This window comes from Bos indicus, chromosome 19, assembly GCF_029378745.1.
Source record: "Bos indicus isolate NIAB-ARS_2022 breed Sahiwal x Tharparkar chromosome 19, NIAB-ARS_B.indTharparkar_mat_pri_1.0, whole genome shotgun sequence".
Lineage (NCBI taxonomy): Eukaryota > Metazoa > Chordata > Mammalia > Artiodactyla > Bovidae > Bos > Bos indicus.
The window spans coordinates 53789268-53809307 of NC_091778.1; the positions used below are offsets into that span (position 1 = coordinate 53789268).

The 20040-nt window shown below is 45.0% G+C and overlaps 1 protein-coding gene across 3 annotated transcripts in view; it reads right to left on the bottom strand.

Moving 5' to 3' along the window:
* The window catches only part of CCDC40 (coiled-coil domain 40 molecular ruler complex subunit), a 44042-nt gene that overhangs the window by 12995 nt on the left and 11007 nt on the right, over positions 1-20040 (bottom strand). For all 3 annotated transcript variants that reach the window (XM_070773929.1, XM_019982345.2, XM_070773930.1), the window contains 5 exons: positions 15900-16057; positions 15579-15701; positions 12409-12530; positions 755-998; positions 492-674 (listed from right to left, as the gene is read on the bottom strand). In XM_070773929.1, the coding sequence (XP_070630030.1) occupies positions 492-674; positions 755-998; positions 12409-12530; positions 15579-15701; positions 15900-16057 (830 nt within the window). The remainder of the gene's footprint in view (positions 1-491; positions 675-754; positions 999-12408; positions 12531-15578; positions 15702-15899; positions 16058-20040) is intronic.

A 20040-nucleotide genomic window follows, 5' to 3' on the forward strand; every position in this document is an offset into this window, starting at 1 on the left:
AGACTGATTATAGTAAGAGTCCTATGTCCTCTCTGGTTGTGTGTGCATATGCATCTTCACATGTCTGTTCATGTATTTGAACATGTTAAACAAATGTGTATATGTGTGTGTGAATCTGTGTGCTTGTTTTTGCTCATGTGTGCATGTGGGAATGTGTATGTGAATGTGTGTTTCTGTGTGTCTTTGTGTGTATGAGTATGACCATGTGTGTTTAGAAAAATTTCCAGAAGGAAATACACCTGAGTTTCAGAAGAGATTGTCTGTGGAAGGTGGGATTGCAGCTGTCTTATTTTCTTCTTATGCCTTTTTGTATTTCCAGGTTTTCCACAATAAAAATGCATTACTTTTACAACTAGACAAAAATGAAAGGTGAATGGACATGCTCCGTGCCCTTCCACCACATGTGGTCTGTTCCCACTAGAGCTGCCCCAATGCTTAAGCACCATGAAAGCATCCACCCTTTGTGGCCCAGGTGTGTGCAGCTGGCGTACCAGGTTGGTCTTTTCCTTCTGGAGCTTCAGGATGAGCTGGTGGAAGTATTTGGTCATCTTGTTGGAGGTCATGTGCTCCTTCAGCTTCTCCATGATGGAGGCATCCATCTTCCTCCTCAGCTCCTGCTCATGCTGGATGGCCTGGTGGACAGTCTGCAATTCTCCCACAGTTGCTGTGTATTCCTAGAAAGAAAGAGTTAGAGGGTGGATACTATGAAGTAGAGTGGGGAGGCTTGCCCTGCTGGTGGGGGACATGACCATACCACATGGGCCTTGCCCAGTGCATCCTCTGTGTCCAGCAGGGTGAGCCTGTAGGTGTTAAACTCATTCTGCAGGGCCTCCTCCTTAGTCAGGCACTGTGAGGTCAGTTTCTGCATCAGGTTGGCTTCTGTCTCTGCCCGGTTCAGGATGCTGGCCAGCTTCTCATTCTTTTCTTCCTCCTTCATGATGGATTTCTTATAGGCTTCAAGCTCAACATCCATGGACTTGACTTGATGCTGGCATTCACTGCCAAAATTGAAAGATCAAAGCCAGGATATCAGAACACCAATGTGTATGGTGGTACCCTACTGGGAGGAAGCTCATAGAGTGAAGAGAAAGAAATTAGGAAACCAACTCTATTAGTATTAGTTGAATATTAAAAAAATTTTTTGCATGACTTTCAAATATTTATTTTTATAGCTACAGTACACACCATGTAGGATCTTAATTCCCCAACAAGAAATCAAACCCAGCCTCCTGCAGTGGAAGCATGGACTCCTAACCACTGAACCACCAGGGAAGTCCCAACAGTGATTGAATCTTGACTACTATTTTCTAATGTGTTGGAACTACTACCCTTCTCAAGCCCAAGTCTAAAACTCTTCTATGGAGAAGGAAATGGCAACCCACTCCAGTATTCATGCCTGGAAAATCCCATGGACCGAGGAGCCTGGTGGGCTACAGTCCATGGGATCACAAAGAGTCGGACATGACTGAGCGACTTCATTTCATTCATTCAAGCTGACCTTTGTTCCCCTTTGAAATCCCTTCAAGCTTTTGGATGTTCTTGGTGGTAACAGCATTAGATTTTGGGATATCTTTCTCGGATTCAACCTTGCATTTAATGGTTTTTAGACATTAACAAAACGGATTCTTTAAAAGGAAAGAAATTAAGTCTACCTAATTCTGCTAGGCACTCGCGCTCCCTGTGTCAACCGTACTTTTATAACTATGGTAATGAAGTCAATAGATAGCAAACTAATTATTCCTTCCCCCTTGTAAAATTGAGAAAACTTGCTAACAAGGAACTGAAACTGTTATCTTGGACAGTCCCCAGTCTAGTTTTTGCCATGACTATAATGATTATAGTCATGTGTTTAATTTCAATTTCCTTGTGTTTAATTTCAAAAGAATTCTCAGATCCCACAGTATAGAGGTTGTAAATTTATGTTACTTTTATGCTTGAGAAAAGGATATTGGGGTGTTTAGCCCATTCTATGTCACATGTAATCATGTGTGGTAAAGGCATCTGAGTTCCTTTTGAGTTATATATAGGAACTGCAAGTATTTGAGTTGAATCCTCTTATACATGCTGACAGACTAAGAGCCTATGTTTTGCAAAATCTGTCACCCAAATTAATAAAATGAAAATATTAACACTGACTTTGATAACAGTCTCCCAAGCATTCAAACTGTACTTTAAATATTCAAACACACTGATTATAGCAAGCAAGTCTTTGACTTTATTTTTAGCAAGTTTGGCTTACTCTTCTTTCATGAGATTTTTTTTCTTCCATAGTAATTAATACTACATAAAAAATTGAAACTGGAACTATATTATACTTTTTAACTAATCTCTTGTGGCTGTACTCATATGTAATTTACTTAGGTTAATATGAGAACCGGGGAGTAAGTTATAACTAATGTGCAAGACCGCTTTGTATATTTGGTGATTTTGTAATGTTAGTGAATTGGTTAATTCTTATTTCACTGATACTATTAATCGTGTATATGCAATTAAAAATTACGCTACATTTCTCTTTAGAATTTAAAAAAAAAATAAAACTCTTCTAATATTGTGATGATAGGAGGAGGAAGGACAGGAAACTGTTGGCTTGTGCTTGGTGGTGAGGAGTGGTCACTGCCATCCCATCTCCTTTAGTCGTGATCATAATCTTGGAAAGAAAATGCTGCTATCTCAGTTTAGCACTCTTGAACATGACGCTCAGGGCATTTGAGTAAATGATGTGGCTGGGAAGAACACAGGTGGCTGTCTCTTCAAATTCCCTCAGCATACTGGCCATGGACATGCCCATAAGTAATGTCAAGTTAAAAACTGCAGATCCTGGATAATGGAATTTGAATTTCTGTGTGTCAGACATTTCTTCCCTTAATTCTTTTCAATGACCAGATAGAACTCTAAATACCTCACTGGGATACAATTAGGCTCTATCCAGTTTTGTGTTTTTTTTTTTTTCCTCATTTCATCAGTGTAGCAGTAAACATCATTAGTCAGTCAGTTCAGTCGCTCAGTTGTGTCCGACTCTTTGTGACCCCATGGACTGCAGCACAACAGACCTCCCTGTCCATCACCAACTACAGGAGCCTGCTCAAACTCATGGCCATCGCATTGGTGATGCCATCGAACCATCTCATTCTCTGTTGTCCCCTTCTCCTCCCGCCTTCAGTCTTTCCCAGCATCAGGGTCTTTTCAAATGAGTCAGTTCTTTGCATCAGGTGGCCAAAGTATTGGAGTTTCAGCTTCAACATTAGTCCTTTCAATGAATATTCAGGACTGATTTCCTTTAGGATGGACTGGTTGGATCTCCTTGCAGTCCAAGGAACTCTCAAGAGTTTTCTCCAACACCACAGTTCAAAAGCATCAATTCTTGAGCACTCAGCCTTCTCTATAGTCCAACTCTCACATCCATACATGACTACTGGAAAAACCATAGCCTTGACTAGACAGGCCTTTGTTGGCAAGGTAATATCTCTGCTTTTTAACATGCTGTCTAGGTTGGTCATAACTTTTCTTCCAAGGAGTAAGCGTCTTTTAATTTCATGGCTGCAGTCACCATCTGCAGTGATTTTGGAGCCCAAAAAAATAAAGTCTGTCATTATTACACATTAAAAAAAAAAAAAAAACCTGCACTCTGAAAACTAAAAGATGCTGATGAAAGAAACTGAAGATGACACAAATAGATAGAAAGATATACTGTGTTCTTGGGTTGAAAGAATCAATATTGTTAGGATGGCCATACTACTCAAGGCAATCTACAGATTCAATGTAATCCCTAACAAATCACCAGTGGCATTTTTCACAGAACTGGAACAATAACTTTTAAAATTTATATGAAAACACAAAATATTCTGAATAGCCAAAGCAATCTTGAGAAAGAAGAACAAGCTGGAGAAATCACACTCCCTGACTTCAGACTATACTATGAAGCTACAGTGATCAAAACAGTATGGTACTGGCCCAAACACACACACAAAACAGACACATAGATCAATGGAACAGAACAGAGTCCGGAAATAAACCCACACACATGGTCAATTAATCTAAACAAAGGAGACAAGAATATACAATGGAGAACAGACAGTCTCTTCAATAACAAGTGCTGGGAAAACCAGACAGCTACTTGTAAAAGAATGAAATTAGAACATTTTCTAACACCATATACAAAAATAAACTCAAAATGAGTTAAAGACTTAAATATAAGGCCAGATACTGTAAAACTCTGAGAGGAAAATATAAGCTGAGCACTCTTTAACATAAACTGCAGTAATATTTTTTGATCCATCTCCTAGAATAATGGAAACAAAAGCAAAAATAAACAAATGGGGACTTCCCTGGTGGTCCAGTGGTTGAGAATCCGCCTTGCAGTGCAGGGGACACCAGTTTGATCTCTGGTCAGGAAAGATCCCACGTGCCATGGGACTACTAAGTCTGTGCACCACAACTACTGAGCCTGTGCTCGGAGCCCACCAGCTGCAACAGAAGCCTGCATGCCTAGAGCCTGTGCTCCACAGTAAGAGAAGCCATTGCAATGAGAAGCCCGCACACTGCGATTAGAGAGCAGTCCCGACTCTCCACAACCAGAAAGCACACGCACATCAATAAAGACCCAGCACAGTTAAAACATAAAATCAAATAAAAAATAAACAAATGGGACTGAATTAAAATAAAGTTTAAAAATAAACAAATGGGACTGAAAAGTCCACATTTTTCACAGTGAAGGAAACCATAAACAAAAAAAAGACGACATACAGACTGGGAGGAAATATTTGCAAATGATATGACCGACAAGGGATTAACTTCCAATATATACAAACAGTTCAAATAGCTCAATATCAAAAAAACAAACAACCCAATCAAAAAATAGGCAGAAAATCTAAACATACATTTCTCCAAAGAAGGTATACAGATAGCCAAAGATGCTCAATATGGCTAATAATTAGAGAAATGCAAATCAAAACTACAGTGGATATCACCACACACCCGTCAGAATGGTCATAATCAAAGTGAAAGTGAAAGTCGCTCAGTCGTGTCTGACTCTTTGCCACCCCATGGACTATACAGTCCATGGAATTCTCCAGACCAGAATACTGGAGTGGGTAGCCTTTCCCTTCTCCAGGGGATTTTCCCAACCCAGGGATCAAACCCAGATCCCCTGCATTGCAGGTGGATTCTTTACCAGCTGAGCCACAAGGGAAGCCCAAGTCTACTGGAGTGGGTCGCCTATTCCTTATCCCTTCTCCAGAGGATCTTCCCAACCCAGGAATCGAACCAGGGTCTCCTGCATTGCAGGTGGATTCTTTACCAACCGAGCTATGAGGGAAGCCCACCAGTCAGAATAGTCATAATCAAAAACTACGAATAATTGGGACTTCCCTGGTGGTCCAGTGGTTAAGAATCTGACTTGCAATGCAGAAGATGTGGGTTCAGTCCCTGGCTGGGGAACTAAAACCCCACATGCCACAGAGAAACTAAGCCCTCGTGCCAAAACTCCCGGGCCCATGTGCTCCTGGAACCTGTATGCCACAACTAGAGAGCCCGTGTGCTACAAGGAAAGCCCCTACATGATGCAACCAAGACCCAACTTGCCCAAATAAATGAATACTTTAAAAAAAGTACAAACAATAAATGCTGGAGAGGGTGTGAAGAAAAAGGAACCCTCCTACACTGTTGGTAGGAATATAAATTGGTGCAGCCACTACAGAGAACAGTATGAATGTTCCTTAAAAAACTAAAAATAAAGTTACCATGTTATCCAGCAATCCCACTCCTGGGCATATATCTGGAAAAGATGAAAAGTCTAATTCAAAAAGATACATACACCCCAGTGTTTATAGCAGCACTATCTACAATAGCCAAAACATGAAAGCAATCTACATGTCCATTGACAGATGAATGGATAAAGAAGATATGGTGTATATATAAGTGATTCAGTTCAGTTCAGTTCCGTCGCTCGGTCGTGTCCGACTCTTTGCGACCCCATGAATTGCAGCACGCCAGGCCTCCCTGTCCGTCACCAACTCCCGGAGTTCACTCAGACTCACGTCCATCGATACAAAAAAGGATGAAATAGTGCCATTTGCAAGAACATGGATGGACCTAGAGATTATCATATTAAGTGAAGTAAGTCAGAGATCGACAAATGCATGGTATCACTTAAATGAGTAATCTAAAAAAAATGATACATATGAACTTATTTACAAAGTAGAAATAGACTCATAGACAAAAAACAGACTCAAGGTTACCAAGGGGGAAAGGGGTTGGAGGGATGCACTGGGAATTTGAGATTAACAGATACACTCTACTATATATGAAATAGATAAACTAGCTCAGAGAACTTGGAGAAGGAAATGGCAACCCGCTCCAGTGTTCTTGCCTGGAGAATCTCAGGGACGGGGGAGCCTAGTGGGCTGCTGTCTATGGGGTCGCACAGAGTCAGACACGACTGAAGCGACTTAGCAGCAGCAGCAGCAGCAGCAGCTCAGAGAACTATATTCAATATCTTACAATAAAATGTAAGATGTATGGAAAAGTGTATGTACTTTTCCATACGTATATGTGGGCTTCCCAAGTGGCTCAGTAGTAAAGAATCCACTTGCCAAGCAGGAGACATGGGTTCAATCCCTGGGTTGGGAAGATCCCCTGGAGAAGGAAATGGCAACCCACTCTAGTATTCTTGCCTGGGAAATCCCATGGACAGAGAAGCCTAGCAGATTACAATCTATAGCATCACGCAAAAAAGTCAGATACGACTTAGTGACTAAACGACAGCAACACAACAACACTATATATATATATATATGTATGTATTATAGATCTGAGTCACTTTGCTGCTTGGTGTATACCTGAAACACTGTAATCAACTATACTTCAATTTTTTAAAATGAGCAAAATAGACTTCATCAAAGAAGATATGACAAATACTCACATGAAAAAATGCTCACTATCATTAGTCATTAGGGAAATCAAATTAAAATCTCAACAGAACACCGCGACATGTCTGCTAACAACTAACATGAAAACGATGGCACTGCTAAGCATTGGTGAGGATGGGACTGACTGGGAATCTCAGTGCTGTGGAGGTGTTTCCCAGAGCGACCTGTTCCACTTTGCATTCCCACACCAACATCTGCACACAACAGCACTGCAGCTCTGGTCCTGCCACCCTCCAGACTGGAAACAACCAGATGTTGATGTATCCACGTGAGGGAGTATTACTTGGAAACGAGAAGGAACAGACTGCTGACCCTGAAACGCCAGGAAGACTTTCAAAGCACTGTGCAAAGTGAAAAGAAGCCAGACAAGAAAAGCTGTGTATCGTGTGATCCCACTTATATGAGATTCTGGAAATGACAAAACTACAGAAACAGCAGATGAGTGTTTGCTAGGGGCTGGAGGCGGGAAGAGGCAATAAATTCGGGGTTGCAGGAAATATGTGATATCTTGAGCGTGTAATGGTTACTTGCCTCTGTCCATTTGCTAATCTGAATCGTGCTCTGACAAAGGATAACTTCTTACATAATAATAATGGTAATTGACATAATAAATAATTTACCTAACAATAATACTTTACATAATAAATTTTTACATAAGTTATCTTCAATAAACCAAAGTTTTAAAAGTTACTTATTTTCTTATACTTCTTTAGGAAGTAGAAGCCTTATAAGTATCTAGGATTTGACAATAATGATAAGACACCCACATTTTTTGTTTATTGTTTTTTTTGGCTGCACCATGCAGCACACAGAGCCTCCCCGACCAGGGGTTCAGCAGCGCCCCGTGCAGCGGAAGCATGGAGTCTTAACCACTGGACCCCCAGGGAAGTCCAAGATGTCCAGTTTTTACGACAGAAATTAGAACACTCAGTAAGACATGCACTGGCAAAAAGACACCAGAATGCTAGCTAATAAACTGTCATTGTCACAAAAGGAGAAAGATGGTGGTATTTTAAATCTTTATTTCTGTTTTTCTAATTTCCTGGGATGTGGTCACTTATCCTGAATAAAAATTATTTTTAAAAAAGACACACTTGGGAACTCCTAGTGGCCCAGTGGTTAGGATTCAGTGCTTTCATGCCATGGCCCAGGTTCAATCCCCCAGGGGGAACTAACATCCCACAAGCCACATGGCATGGCCAAAAAGTAAAATAAATAAAAAATTTAAAAGACACACTTTAAAATTGTCCTTCATAGAGAACAGACTAGTAGTTGCCGAGCAGGGGAGGTCAGAGGAGAGATGAAGTGGGAGGTTGGGGTCAGCAGATATAAGCTTTTATAGAGAGAATGGATAAACAACAAATCCTAATATATAGCACAGGAAAACTATATTCAATATCCTATAATAAACCATAATGGAAAATAATATTTAAAAAAGAATATATATATATGTATAACAGAATCACTTTGCTGTACAGCAGAAATTACTACATTGTATGTAAATCAACTATACTTCAATAAAAATAGATTAAAATGTCCTTGATTAACAGATACCAATAGAAAAAAAAAAAACATAAAGAACTGGTGGAGTCTAGAGTATGTCTGAAGCTTGACCCAATCCATCTGAGGATTAAGAGGGAACCTGCTGCAGGAGCTCAAGGCGATGAAGTGACCAGTTAACACCTGACAGAGGTGCTGAGCCCTGCCTGCCCCTGGGTTTCCTATCGGAAAGTATGGCAGAAGCAGAAACCCGGGCACAAGGGGACCTGTTTGTGTCCCTGACCTTGAGAGGGTGTAAATTCTAGGCAGGGTATCCTTCCTAACCCCAGCTGAACACAGTATAGCCTGAATTTTCTGGCTTGTTCTGAGACGTTTCACATGGGAATGACCGGTTTGCTTCTTAACTTTTATTTTGTGTTGGAGTACAGCCGATTAACAATGCTGTGATAGTTTCAGGTGGGCAGGGAAGGGACTCAGCCGTACGCATACGTACAAGTATCCGTCTCCCCCCGAACGCCCCTCCCATCCAGGCTGCCACATAACATTGAGCAGAGTTCCCTACGCTATGTAGTAGGACCTTGGTGGCTGTCCATTTTAAATGCAGCATTTAATGTGGATCCCAATCTCCCTAACTAGGCTCGTGGGCTTTGCAGGTGTGACTCTCAGTGTTTGCCACAGCCTCGTCATGATTCTGTGGTTGGGACCCCTCCTGATGGGACTTTGCCACTAATGGTAAAGAGTTGGTGGGAATCTTGTCTTTCACGTCTTGCTGTAGCAGAGACCCATGTGATCTCAGGTCACCCGCTGGGTCCCAATCGACACGATATGCCCAGGAGTCCCAGGGAGCGAGGGCCACTTGGCCTCCCCAAGTGGGAAGGGGGGATGCGACACGGTGTGTCATCAGGGCAACCCCCAAGGGCCCTGCCCATGCCCTGTGTCTGCCCCATGTTAACCAGCTGCTCTCTGTGCCTGTGGCGGCCCCGGGTGTCCAGAGCTGCAGGCCTCCCTGGGCTTGGGGGATGTCGGCGGTGGTGGGGCACCACCTGCCAGACCCCGGGCCTGACGGAGGCCAGCCGGCGCTGAGGAGGCAGTCCCTGCCTCCAAGTCCCACACCACCTTCCACCTCCCTCTCTTCTCCCACAGCTAAGGCACTTCCTCAGCACCCAGACAGCTCCCAGGAGGGTCGGGGGCAGGGGGATGTCTAGCTTCATGTCCAACAACTGGACCATCAGCCAGGAAATCACCGTTTTTGTTCATTTTCTAAAATGGTCTACACGCTACGAGCTTATATTTGGTACTTTAGTTCAGCCGCTGACCTGGCCTGGAAGTCCCAAGCGATGCAATGTTCTGTTTTTGCAACATCTTGACTTTGGTTAAACAGTCTCAGATTCCCTCCTTCACATCTATCTGGATGCAGCGCTGCAATCACAGTTCACAATTCTCACAGCATCCTGTGCGGTCAACAGGTTTGAAAGGAGGCCTCCCTCCTCCATGGCTGATGTATCTGGGGTCGCAGGAAGGCCAGCTGAGCCAGAACTAGTGCCCTATGACTTGTTGCTAGGGGAGGTGTGCGTTGCTAAAATGAACATTCAATGGGTGCCTGTTATAAACACATGATGTCATTTTTCTCATCAGTGAGATCAGCACAGTCCAACATGTGCTCAGTTGTCAGGGAGGGGACTTTGGAACACTGCTGGGGGAAGTGTTATCATCTCAGCCCTCCTGGGAAATCCCTGTCCAGCCTGCTGAGTGCGTGCCCTGGAATCCAGAACTTCCCGGCTTGATAGGGAACATAATTATACAGAATGATATAGACTATGATAGCCCTGGATGTGACTCTGTACAGCAACACTGTGACGGGAAAGGCATGTGGATAACCTTGAGTCCATCAGAGGGTATGTGGCAGGAAAAGAAGGGACAAACAACCAGTATGTTTTGGACGATCTCCAGGACACCCAGTGGAATGAAAAGAGCAAGGCACAGAACACGGCACAAAAGGGAAAGTGAAGAAGGTGAATTTGTGTAGTTTCTTTTGCTATTGTGGATGACCTAGGGATGGAGACCCAGGAAACCAGGAGGAGTGTGTGTGGGGGAAGGGGCAGCAGGTCATGGAGGACACGGGCATATTCACCTCACTGAATATGAGTCTACAGATAGTTTAGACCAAGTCACTGTGTTATCTATTCAAAATACTGAATTTCAAAACAAGAAAAAAGAAAAGGAGTGACCGTCAAGCCATGCCTCAGAGGACAGGTAGGAACAGCCGGTGGGAGTGGAGGGGACAAGGTCAGGAGGAGGGTTGTTGGGGGATATCCAGGTTAGTCCTGGAGACACAGAGTGCTGGCCTAAATGCAGGGTGTCCCCCTGAACTCTGGAGGTCCCTGTGTGGGGGAGTCCACAGGCCATGAGACTCTCAGCCTTGACCTTACTCAAGGTCAGTGTTAGGCAAGAGGCAAAAACTGCTCACTAGCTAAGGCCTCTGCTCACCAAACATGGGGCAGCTCTCAGTCGACAGACACAGCGGAAGCAGGTAGACCAGCAGCCCCAGGGGGCCGGGCAGGGGACAGCCCAAGCCCACAGCCCTGGGACGGTCCAGTCCCTCCCTGCATGTTCAAAGGGAAGGCAGATTTTTAGCCAGACTTTGCCTGGATAATTCTGATTCTCCCTTTGGCTTTCTTTCTTTCTTTATTTATTTCAGATTTTAAACATGTATTCATTTCATTTTGGCTGTGCTGGAACTTTGTTGCTAAGTGGGTTTTCTCTAGTTGCAGAGTGGGGACTACTCTTTGCTGCAGCACACGGGCTTCTCATTGGGGTGGCTTCTCTTGTTGCGGAGCACGGGCTCTAGGTCACACGGGCATCAGTAGGTGTGGCTCGTGGGCTCTAGAGCACCCGCTAAATAGTTGTGGCACATGGGCTTAGCTGCCTTGAGGCACGTGGGATCTTCCCAGAGCAGAGATCGAACCCATGTCCCCCGCACTGGGAGGCGGATTCTTAACCACTGGACCACCAGGGAAGGCCTCCCTTTGTCTTTCTATCATCGACTCAGGGAAGTGAAGGAAATAAGTATTTTTAGTCTGGCATTACCCACATAAATGTGGCTTGCTTTAAAAACAGTCATAGGTATATGCCTCCATTTTTGTTTTTCTTAATCACAAGACTGAGAAGGAACGTCTCTCCTAGCTGTTGGGCTACCAGAGGCCATGCCATGGGACTGGCAAAGCAACCTAATCCCTCCTCCCCGTGGTCAGCAGGCCTCTCCTGGGCACAGCTCACTGCCAGGCTGCACGCTGAGGGCTGAGTTGAGCTATGACGCGTTCCCTCTAGGACCTGCTTCCACATCTGGACCCCAAGCATCCTGCTGGTTTGGGGAACTAAGGCAATGGTGGAACCCCCAGGCTCCACCACCCCACCCAGGGTGCATGTCTAGCCCTCGCTAGAAGTGAGAGGGGAATGCCAGGCGGGGCCTCTTCCTTCCCTTTTCGTGGAGATTAAAGCGGGATTTCGATTGGAACTCAGCCCTCGGCAGAACAATAGGTGAAGTTTCTGCACACAGGTGGTGAAACTGCAAATCAAAGGGACACCTTTATCTCTCCAAGATAAATACCCCTTTTTCTTTCCCTCTCTTTCTCACTGTTTCTCCTTAATCCTCCCAGGAAATCTGAGCATGAAAGCTTTGCAGCTCCCGGTGCCACGGAAAGTTTGAAAGGATTTAAGAAACACTGAAATCTGGGTGAACAATAAGGGGGGGTTTCAAGAACGGAAATTGGGGCCGCAGGGCTGCAGGTGCGCCCCTTTGTCCCAGGAGAGCTGGGGACGGGCGCTCCGTGCTCGCCTGGGAGGAGGCGGGCATGGAGTCCACTTTGCACCTGCCTCCGAGTTCCCACATGTCACAAGTTCTCCCACCGCTCCATCCAGGGCCCTGCCTGTGGCCCTGAGACGCCTGGCCCACCTCTGTGGCAACCAGCAGGGCCGCCCGCACCTGAGCGCCTCCTGGATGGTCCTGTGAGCCTCGTCGCGATGTTTCATGCCCACCAGGCTGGTGGCCCACTGCTGCAGGATGTGCTTCTTCTCCATGCTGATGGCCTCTATTTCCGTGCAGGCCTGCAGTGGACAGTCGAGGTTACGTGGACGTTGGTCTCACGTCATTAAGCTCAGAGCCCCCAAAAGGACATCGGAGAGCCCCGAGCTTCCCAAATCGCCTTCCTTCCCCGTGACCCTAGCTTTTGTTTATATAGTTGCTGAGGCTACTCTCAGCAACAGAAGGACACACGTGAAATTAAACACGGCTCAAAAAGCCCATCCAGCACTTGCCTGAGCCTTGAGCCCCAGCCGTGACACGGGAACAATAACAGTAGCCACATGCTGGGCCATCAGATCAGGTGGGATGGTGCCTGGAGGCCCAGCACACTCAGCTCGACCCCAAGTGCTGGGTCTCGTGAATGTCCTTGAGTGTCGTTCCAGGGGAATCACTGCACTCCTAGCAGTCTGGCCTCGTGCTGATTCTTGGAAGGGGCACGGAGTGAAGGCTCGGGTGGGACCCTCTTTGGGCCACGAGCATCTTAGTGGAGATGCTGAGTCCAGTCAGCCTCTGCTCTTGCGGGATGTGCATGGCAGACACTGGAGGTCAGAGCGGCCTCGAACACTCACAGGGATGATAAGAGGGCAGAGCTGGATGTGAAAGGAGGCATTACACTGGGGAATCGCACTCCTGTCGTCAGGGCTTTAATAAATCATCTATTCATTACCGTTATAGAGCATAAAGTGGTGTGAGTTAATTATACCATGACTGCTGAGACATTTCTGGATCTGGGTAAGTTATTAACTGAGAAGGCCGCTCTGTGCCATGGACCAGCTTGTGCACCCACGGTACCCGGCTGAGGCAGAAGGTGCCAAAACTGCTGGGCTCCTCCCCAGGCTGGGCTGAGTGGGGACGGTCAGCCAGGGGCAGGTGCCCTCCCACGGAGCTCCCCAATCTGCCAGACAAGGGCTTGTTGACCAAGGTGCAGGCTGAGAGGTAAAGATTGAGCTGAATTCAGTTTTTAGTCGGACACGACTGAAGTGACTTAGCAGCAGCAGCAGTTTTAAACACAGTCCGCATTAAAAAAAAGTGTTCATTCTATGCAAATTAGAATATGTAAATAAGCAAAAAGAAAATAAAAATCAGCCCATTATTTAAAGTTTACTATTCCTATCACCCTGATGTGTGTGTGTTGTGTTTGCCTGTGTGTGTGCAATCACATTCTATTATTGTTTTATAACTTAGTATTTAAAATAGCATATTGTGAATGGGTTTCCATGTTAGCAAATATTTTATTGGTAGTCCTCTACTGTATGGATATATCATAATTTGTTTAGCCAAAGTCCTCTTCTTGGGACTTTCTTTGCTATCACACACAGCACTGTGTCTCCAGGGACTCTCTATTCATTTTGTTCACTGAGTATTTAATGTACAAAAAGTTAATTTGCATGCCCATTTTCCCTGGAATGAAGGCTGAACAGTGATATTTTGGGAGAGTGTGCTAGGGGGTGGGGTGGGTGCCCGTGACACATGGTGCAATATTGTCCTTGAATAAAGATCCTGATGAAGGCACGCTGCACCCCCGCTATCAGTGTAGAAGCCCTGCTTCCCTTGCCTTGCTCACCTTCACCAACTTGGTTAGGAGAACCCCTGTCCTGCCCTTGTCTGTCATCAGTGTCTGTGGTGCACCTGCCATGGCCCCCACCTCCCCCCCCGCCCCCTGGTTCTGGGTGCAGAAAGGCAGGAGGAACGAACGTGGGATGGCCCTGTCCTGGCAGGACACAGCCAGCAGGGAGCGGTGGGAGACACAGAAAGACGCAATGGAAGGAAAACGACAGTGTCGTGTGTGTGTGTGTGTGTGTGTGTGTGTGTGTGTGTGTGTGTGATCAGCACAGAGCAGAAACGGGCGTGGCAGATTCTGGATTGATTTTCAAAATCTCTTTACACCACCAAACTTAGTGGTATGATGCTTAGAAAGCCCTCTCCAACCCAGGACTCTACAGATATTTCTTTTTCTTTCTTCTGGTATAGCTTCCCTCATTTCAATAGTTGAATTTGTTTTAGTGTGTGGTATGAGGAAAAGATGTGATTTTTTTCCCCAAATTGATTAACCAAATGTCCCAACACCACTGGGCGCATAACTCACTTGCTCACCATTAATTTACAATCCATGAAATTTCTATTCAAACGTTTCCTTGATTCTGGGCTCTCTCACAGGCTCCCACAGCCTACCTGTCTGTCCCTGACTGCAGTAAGTCATTATTTTAGCCACTTGGGCTTCATAGTATTTAATGTTAGGGGGGTACCCACCATCCTGGTTTGTCCTGGACTCCCCTGGTGTTAGCCCAGAAAGTTTCATGTCTCAGGAAACCTGTCATTTCCGGGCAAACAGCCTTCATGAACTTTCCTCCCTGGACAATTCTCTGCTAGTCCTCTGAATTTATATTTTAGGTAAACTTAAGAATTGCTTTGTTAACTAAAGAGCTTCCCTCTGCCGAGATTCTGATGGGCATTCATTCTAGATTAAGTATACTCATGGGTTGGTGAGAACTGGGCACTTTCCCATGTGGACCCACATATGTTTGTTTGTTCGAGCCCACCCATTTGTCTTTCCTTCAGCGAAAGTGTGTTGTTTCTTTCATGCCATCACTGCATGTATGAAATAGATGATGATTCACAGATTAAAAAGTGACAGCAATTTTGGTTTCCAGTGCCAGTCACTGAACTTGGCGTCGCATTGAGCCTGGGCTCTCTCTTACTTGCTATGGAATGGAGATGTGGGCACTGCCCAGGTGTGCCAGCAGTCCAGGCTGAGAATGGTTAGGGAAACTTCAGCTCTCCTTGAAAGAGGTCTGCTGTTGCTAAGAAGCTTGCTAAGGATGTCCCAGCAAGCAGGACAGAATGTCCCAGCTTCTGGGACATCTTCTAGTCTGTCACTGCTACGGTGAGAGTAAGAATACCGGCCATCAGTCAGCTGGTATCATCACCGTGGGTCAGTCAGGTGCTCTGAGATGCTTATGAGGACAGACAGATGTGCAGAGGGTGAGCCAGCTAACTGAGGGCTCAGTCAGTCTCTCAGTAGGCATGCAGGCACTTCCCGGGCACTGCCAGATGGCATGGGTGATGCTTACCTCACTCACTGCTTTCCTGAGCATCTGAGTGTCTTTAGCCTGTGCGTGGTACTGGGCCTCGAACAGGGCGGTTTGTTCTTCCAGCTGGTTGGCTCGGGTGGTCAGCTGGTCCACGTGCAGGTCCTAGAAGGGCAGGGATAAGATGCATGGTGAGACAATAAGAGATAAGACGCATGGTTGGTCCCCACCAACCCAGACCCATGTCAGCGATCCCAGGCTGGACACGGCTCCCCCAGGGCTGCGGTATTCAAACATGGGCAAGGCTGATTGGGAAATCCAAGGGGTAGCTATCGTCACGTGGGCATCGTCTTTGCAGAATACCTGCTGCTTCTTCTCCAGCTCGGCCCGCATGCGCTGGGCTTCTGACTTCTTCACGACTTGTTTCATCACTTGGATGTCGTCACGCACGTCCTGGTCTATGTTCTGCATGTAGAAGAGATGCAGAGCCAGGGTCTCCATCTCAGTTTGCAGAGCTGCCACTGGGAAGAGAAGGGGAGGGTGTCCCAGCATTGCATACAGACCAACATGGACGCAGCACCCCTCCCCCCACTGTGGGATGGGCCTGAGAAACAGCCTTAAAACTACAAAGACCTGGACCATGCCGTCAAAGACCTTACAGTCTATTAATAGGTGGAGAGACAGAATATATGACCAACCTAGACAGCATATTAAATGGCAGAGACATTACTTTGCCAACAAAGGTCCGTCTAGTCAAGGCTGTTTTTTCCAGTGGTCATGTATGGATGTGAGAGTTGGACTATAAAGAAAGCTGAGCACCGAAGAATTGATGCTTTTGACCTGTGGTGTTGGAAAAGACTCTTGAGAGTTCCTTGGACTGCAAGGAGATCCAACCAGTCCATTCTAAAGGAAGTCAGTCCTGAATACTCATTAAAGGACTGATGCTGAAGCTGAAACTCCAATACTTTGGCCACCTGATGCAAAGAACTGACTCTTTGGAAAAGACCCTGATGCTGGGAAAGATTGAAGGCAAAAGGAGAAGGGGATGACACAGAGGATGAGATGGCTGGATGCCATCACCGACTCAATGGACATGAGTTTGAGTAAACTCCAGGAGTTGGTGATGGACAGGGAGGCCTGGCGTGCTGCAGTCCATGAGGTCGCAAAGAGTCGGACATAACTGAGTGACTGAACTGAACTGATGCCTATTAATTGCAACACGCCCTCCAACTCCCAGCACATGTTAGAGATTCTTCATGTCCAAGGATGTTCTGAAACAGTGTCAAGGTGATGAGGCCTTGTGTAAATTTTACAGATTTCTTACCACATGGAGTTGGCAACGTCAGGTTCGGTCCTAAATCCCCTGGGAGAAAAACCAGCCTGAAGGGGGTGCTGAGCACCACTGAAGTATGGGTTCCTTGTAACAAAACTCTCATGAGATGGATTTATAAGCTAAAACATCAGCTTATTTAGGGAGATAAACTTCCACCAGTAAGTAACTGTTCACTGGTGTAGAACGTTCCTTATTCAGTGTGTAGATCCAAACAGAAAATCGATTTATAGATCAAAAGGCTGCTGGGTGAATATCATATTAGAGTCAGGTGTTTCTGAAGGATGGACTTAAACTTGACAAACACATTTTTTTAACATCCAAGATGATTTAAAAACTCTAACACTAGAGAATTCTTTCGGTCCCCTGTGGATAAGAATTATAGGGGAGAGGAACGGAGCGGGTACAGGGAAAAGACGGGGGAGTTCTGTATAAAGAGTGGTTGCTGGGTGGACTGTAGGAGTGTATCTGCGGAGAGGGTCTTTAAAGAGGTCATTAAGGTAAAATGAGGTCACTAGGGTGGGCCCAACGACTGGTGTCTTTAGGAGAAGAGGCGGTTAGGACACAGACACATAGTGGATGAGCCCCTGTGTGGACACAGGGGAATGATGACTGTCCACAAGCCCAGGAGATTGGCCTCAGGTAGAACCACCCTGCCAACACCTTGATCTTGTACATCTGGCCTCCAGAATTACAAGAAAGCAAACTTCTACTGTTCAAGTCGCCCAGCCTATGGCCCTTCGCTATGGTAGACGGTGCTGAATAACTCCCCCCACCTGAATCAGGGAGCCTGCCCACCCTTCCTCCAGGGCACTCACTTCTTCCCCCTCTTTCCTTCTTTCCTGGCTGAGTGACTGAGAGCCAATATTTCAAATTTTTTTTATTAAAAAAAATTTTTGTTCATTTATTTTATCTTTGTCTGCACTGGGTCTCCGTTGCTTCAAGCAGGCTTTTTCTAGTTGCGGTGAGGGGGGCTGCATTCTAGCTGCAGTGCTCGGGCTTCTCATTGCAGTGGCTTCTCTGTAGCGGAGCATAGGCTCTAGGGCCTGGGGGTCAGTCGTCGTGGCTCAGGGACTAAGTTGCCCCACGGCATGTGGGATCTCCAGACCAGGGATAGAACCCATGTCCCCTGCATTGACAGGCAGATTCTTTACCGCTAGACCATCAGGGAAGTCCTCAAATATTCTTTTTAATTTGTATTCTTTCAACATTAGTGAAATCAAGTCTGTTTTCACAGTATGAAGACCGGCTGCCCTTTTCCCTTTTGACTTGCCTACTCATACCATCACCCCTCTTCTATAGCAGGATAGTAGTCTCACCTATTAGGCCTTGAAGGGCCCTTCCTGTAATAAGACAGGGTGGGCAGAGTCTTGAAAAGCCCCCGTGAACTCTGCCCCTGGTGTCACTCCTGAGATCAGGTTGTGTTTTGGGGCAAAAAGGGTAATTATCAGACGGGCCTGACCTCAGCAGGTGAGCCCTCTAGAAGCAGAGTTTTCTTGACCTGGTGTCAGAAAAGGATATGCAGGGTCAACAGGCTTTGCTTAGCATGAAATAGGAGTCTAAGTGTTCCTTTTTGGATGGTCAAATGAGTGAAAATATTTAGTGATTTTAAAGTGCAATCTGTACATTTCAATTTGCAATAAACAGATTCCAGATAAACTTCCTGGAACCCCTACTCTGCACCATTGATCTATTTGCCCGTGTTTTCCCCGTGAGCCATTTCGTTTCTATTGCTGTAGACTGATACAGTGCTTTGATACCTGTTGGGACGATATTCCCTCATTACCCTTCTCTTTCAAAATTTTTTGGATATTCTTACGCATTTAGTATTCCAAGGGATCTTGAAAATCAATTTGTTGAGAATGGAGAGTTTTTAAGGTATTGCTCTGGAATAATTTCTAGCAAGCATTGATAAGGGGAAAAAGCAAGTAACAGAGTGGTGGGCATAGTATACAGCTACTTGCGTAAAAAAATAGAAAAAAATACCACACCTTTATAACTTTGCTTTTATATACAAAAATATCTTTAAAAGAATACACAAGAATCAATCATACCATTGTGACTCTGCAGAGGGGGCTGAACTGGGCCAGAGGGAGACTCCAGAGAGCTTCAAGTTTGTATTATTACTCCTCAAAAATAATAATTAACCATCTTAAATAAATTCAAGCTCACCCAAACATCCCATTGTGGATTTTAACTGGACTTGCAGTGAACTGCTTATTAATTTAGAGAAATAACATTTATATATTCTGCATCTGCCCATCCCATTACATGACTGTTGCATTTATTTAAATGTTTTATATCCTTTAGTAAAGTTTTATTGTTTTTCTTCCGACAGGTTTGCTTGCTTCCTTTTATTTATTTATTTGGCTACGCTGGGTCTTCCTTGCTGTGTGCGGGCCTATTCTAGTTGCGGTGTATGGGTTTCTCATTGCGATGGCTTCTCTTATTGCAGAGCACGGGCTTTAGGGCGTGTGGGCTCAGTCACTGTGGCACAGGCTTAGTTGCCCCAATGCATGTGGGATCTTCCAGGGCCAGGGATCTAACCCATGTCTCCTGCCTGGGCAGATGGATTCTTAACCACTGGACCACCAGGGAAGTCTGGTTCACTTGCTTCTTATTAGACTTATTCCTAAGTATTTTATGGCTGTTATAGATATCATGGATGAGATTTTTACAATTACATTAATAATTCATAATTGGATATGACTGGTAGAAAAGAAAATTATAACTCTGGTATTCAGTTACTTTATAGATTTCTTATTACTTTTATTTGCTTCTTTTTCAACAGTAATCTTGAATCTTCTAGGTAAACAATCATACCATTGGTGGAGAATGAGTCTCATGACATCATATCCAGAATCTATACTTTGTTTATATTTCCTGTTTTCTTTCATAGCTGGAACGTCCAAAACAGTGTATCCTCATCTCATTCCTCACGTTAGCTATGATCACTCCAGGGCTTTCCACTGAGTAAAACTGTCTTATCAGTTGCTGATAAACACTTACAAAGAAATTTCCTTCTACCCTAGTTTAGGATGAATAATGAGTTTTATTCAAACATCCACTGGGCATCCACCCAGAAAATCTTTTTGTTCTCTCTCCTTTAAGAAAAAAGTGCAATGAATCAGTAGATTTCTTAATTTCAAATTATTCCAGAATTAAGCCCTCCTT